This window comes from Cetorhinus maximus, chromosome 1 (genome assembly GCF_964194155.1).
Source record: "Cetorhinus maximus chromosome 1, sCetMax3.hap1.1, whole genome shotgun sequence".
Lineage (NCBI taxonomy): Eukaryota > Metazoa > Chordata > Chondrichthyes > Lamniformes > Cetorhinidae > Cetorhinus > Cetorhinus maximus.
Window position 1 is genome coordinate 240323976 of NC_135879.1, and position 3974 is coordinate 240327949.

The 3974-nt window shown below is 47.2% G+C and overlaps 1 protein-coding gene across 1 annotated transcript; it reads right to left on the reverse strand.

Annotated features, from left to right (window-relative positions):
* Positions 1 to 490: 490 nt before the first annotated feature.
* On the reverse strand, positions 491 to 3089 carry nanos1 (nanos homolog 1). The gene has a single exon (XM_078554759.1). The coding sequence runs from the start codon at positions 3050 to 3052 to the stop codon at positions 2384 to 2386; it is 669 nt and encodes a 222-aa protein (XP_078410885.1). The 5' UTR covers positions 3053 to 3089; the 3' UTR covers positions 491 to 2383.
* Between the last annotated feature and the right edge of the window lie 885 nt (positions 3090 to 3974).

The following is a 3974-nucleotide window of genomic DNA, read 5'->3' on the forward strand; positions in this document are numbered from 1 at the left end:
CGGCTGACACTGTGAGAAGTTGGTGTCTGCGCGAACCCTTGCGAATTCGTTTCGTGGACCTTGCAAAGATATTTACCCTGCTCTCCCCACAGCCTCTTCCTCCCTTTCCAGGCTGTCCAGCAAGTGCCTCGGTTTTAAAACCCTCACCCTCGTTTGCAAAATTCCATCCACAGCCTCGCCCCCCCCACCCCCTCCCTCCATCTTCTGTCACCTCCTCCAGCCCCACCACCTTCCGAGACCTCTGCCTTCATCCAACGCTGGCCACTCCTAGTCCGTTCAAAAGCAACTTCGTGAGCTGTTAAAGCACTTTGGGACGTGCTGTGGTCATAAAAGGCGCTATATAAATGCAACTCCTTCTTCCTTAACCAGCCCAAGGACTAAACGTCAGACTTTCCAGTCTGTCCTTGATATTCCAACTCACCCCCCTAGGGGGAGCCATGCCCACACCCTCCCCAGCGTCGAGTGCCAAAGGATTAAAAAGTCATCTCAATGTTTCTTCAATATGCCATTTTATTGCCCCCAGTAGACAATATCATTATTTCTGCGCTGCAGCTTACAGAACAGTGAACACCATTTTATATAAATAAAAATTAAACCGGTACCTTAATTTTTTTTTTAAAAAAACTCTACGCAAAGAAAGGCCAATCTCTGAACAATTTACAACACAAATTCGAAAAGGAAATAATTGCCAATATATTTACAGTGACTTTTTAAAGATCTAACGAATTGCTCAAAAGCAGCATTCATCTTTAATCTCCTCTGCAGCCTTATTGAGAAAAATACAAATTTTCTTATATAAAATCCAAAAAAATATTATTACAAAACCTTTTTAGAAATGGCAGTGTGTCATTTATAAACTGGTTATTTATTGATCTGATAATTAATTTGTTTTCGATTAGAAACTTAATGCATGTGTCAAGCATTAATGTTTTGAGGTAGAGCCCTCTTTGAATCAGTATTGTGGTCAAAATACTGAATATACATTACACACAAGCTCTTATTTCCATATAATTCCATTACAAGTTCTGAAACAGCTTTGGTAAACGAAAGAAAACAAGCAGTTCCATTGTGCAGTCCTGCTAGAATCATCATCATCATCATCATCATCATCCTCTCTCCAAAATCATTCTGACTGTTAAAAAAAATGTTACATTCACTACATGAAAGAAATTGCATTCGTTTTTTTTATACGTATTTGGATTAAGAATTCAGACAGAAGGCAGCAAAGAAAAAGATTCAACCTTTGACTACTTATCCAACATTATTATTATTTTTTTTTTAAACCTTGCTTGTTTTCATCGAAGGAAAAAAAACAAACAAATCAGCAGTCTTGCTTTAAGACGAATTCAGGTCTTGAGACTGAATTGTGATCCGAAGGTTCTGATCCCCTCCTCACCCCACCCCGCCCAGCCAGCCAGCCACCCACCCCCGAACCAAGTCCTAAAGTGAGGTTATCTCACGTGTGTTCGAAATAAAAAATCCTTTTCCTTTGTGCCAGCGGATCCGAGTCAGAACAGAGCATTTTAATCCATCACTGAATGGCATTCATTCCAATCCATCCGTCGAGGGACTGGGCTTTTGCTAGTTTATATATTTCGGGGTGTGACTTATTTCGGAGCTTTGACAAGTTCCTTGCTCCCAAGTTTGGAATGGAATCCCGTATTTAAAAAGCACAAATGAGCTTCAAAATTCAACAATAACGACAACAACAACAGCAACAACAACAAAAAAAATACTCCTTAAAAATGATGCATTTAATTTCTTTGAAAATGTTCCAATTTCTGTTTCACCACCCCCACCCCACCCCCCCCAACAAGTGCAGAGATTTTAATCTTTTTTTTTTAATTTTTGGCTTGCATCCAAAATAGCATTCCTTATTTAAAAAAAAGGTTCTTATCCAACCCTATAGCAACCCTCGGCTCTCTGGAGAAAGTTCCAAACAGGTTTGAGAGAAGGAGTGGATTTTGGTTTCGTGTTTATCAGTGACATTCCAAATGGAACAAGGGTTAAAAAGATTCAAAAATCTTGGGACATCAATGAAAACACTGTCGTTATCAAAACAAAAGACTTTAAAACAACAGTTACCAGGGGGAAAAATTCTGCTCTCATTCTGTCTTTTTTTCCCCACCAATACATTTGGAGAGGGAACAATTTTCCCCCAATTCTTGCTCCATAGATATTTAGAAATGGTGGGATCCTAACATTTATTTTTCAAAGACCAGATTATCTCTGAAACTGTTTTTTTTTGGGGTGGGGGGAGCAGGAGGTGGTGGAAGGTGGGGGGGGTGGGGGGGGGTGATGGAGTTCGGCAGCATTAGGTCCCAAAGGAATCTGTTTCTCTCTCTCTCTCTCTCTCTCCCCCCCCATCAAGAAGATGGTGAGTCTAGAAGATCTTGAGTCTCTTGCCCCCTCCCACAGCTCTACCCCCCTTCAGAACCCTTTGGGGGGGCTGGTCTTTGGAGAGGGGGCAGTACTTGATGGTATGCGCGTTGTCTCCGTTGGCATTGCACAGGGGGCAAGTGTATGCACGCAGGATGGGGCAGATGACCCTCCCGTCCGGTGTCTTCAGGACGTGGGACGCGTAGACATCCTCGGGAGCCCCGTTGTTGCGGCAGAAGACACAGATCTTGGGCTCTTGCTTGGCCCGTCCGTTGCCTTTCCTGAACGCCCTCCTCTCCAGCCCCAGGAGGTCCAGGGGGCTGAGGGGGTCCAGCAGCATCTCGGGCTCCTGGTGTCCACCGGCGTGGGGGAGAGGCTGGAAGGGGTTGAAGAGGGAGAAGCTCTCCTCCAGGTCCAGGAAGGTCCTGGCGGCGTTGGGTGAGCAGCAGCAGCAACAATCCAAAGGTCCCTCCCCATCGCCCAGGCAAGGGCAGGTTGAGTCGTTCAGTCCAAGGGTAGCCTTGAGGGACTCAGTGATGGAGTTGGACGAGCGAGGCACATTCCTGCGGTTCTTCATCACCAGTGTGGACAGACCCAGGTAGTCATTCCAAAAGTTGAAGGTGTAATCGTAACTGCTTCCAGTGTTCAGGTAGTTGGAGTTCAAAAAATCCATGCCGGCCTTTGAATCTGACAATTCCAGTCACTTCAATTTCATTAAAAGGGAGAAGAAGGAACCTTTCCAGCACCTTTGTGCAATGGGACTCTCTTCTTCTCTCTCTCCTTCTCTCTCCTTCTCTCCTCTCTCTCTCTCTCTCTCTTCCCTGCTCTCTCTCTTGCTGCTCCTGTTCCTAACTCCCCGAGCTCAGTGCTGAATGAGCCACTGTGTTTGTAGGGTTTTAAGGGCTGGGTTTCCAGGAGGAGGAGCCTCCTACCCTCCAAGCTCTCCAAGTTTATGATCAACCTCCCTGCATTCCTCCAAGGAGACCTGCAAAACGTGCAACGGATCAGCTGCAGGAAACCGGCCTGGAGCCTGGTTGGGTAGGTGGTGATGGGGGGTGGGGTGCGGGGGCGGGGTGTATCTCTGGGCTGGATTTAACCCCCAGCCCCATGACCGCCAGGGTGGGTGGTTGGGTGGGGGGGTGGGTGGGGTTGTAATACAAGGGATGGAAAGCCCACCATCTTCCAGCCCACCCCTGAGCTGCCCCACCCCCCCCACCCCCAAAATACGGTGGGTGGGCCAGGCACTGAATTCGGCAGCCCGCCATTTCTAAGCAAGCCATTGATTGACGGTCAATTGAGCTTGGTTACCAATGCCAATTCACGCCAATATTACACTGCCCTGGCCCTAATGTAGCTGGCACAGGCTACAGGGTGTCAAGGGGACGCACCATTTTTTATACACAAGTTGTAAAACATCGCAGGAAAGAAAGAGGGTGGGTGGTACCCTCCTTTAGAGGGTACCCTGTGTGTATCAGGGGCACCCCTCCCTCTCCCCCCCCCCGAAGATGTTACCCCCTCATTCACCCCCACCCCCACCGCCACACTTTGTTCCTCCCCACCTGGCTCCCCCCAAATCCCGCCTCCTCCTTAGGTTG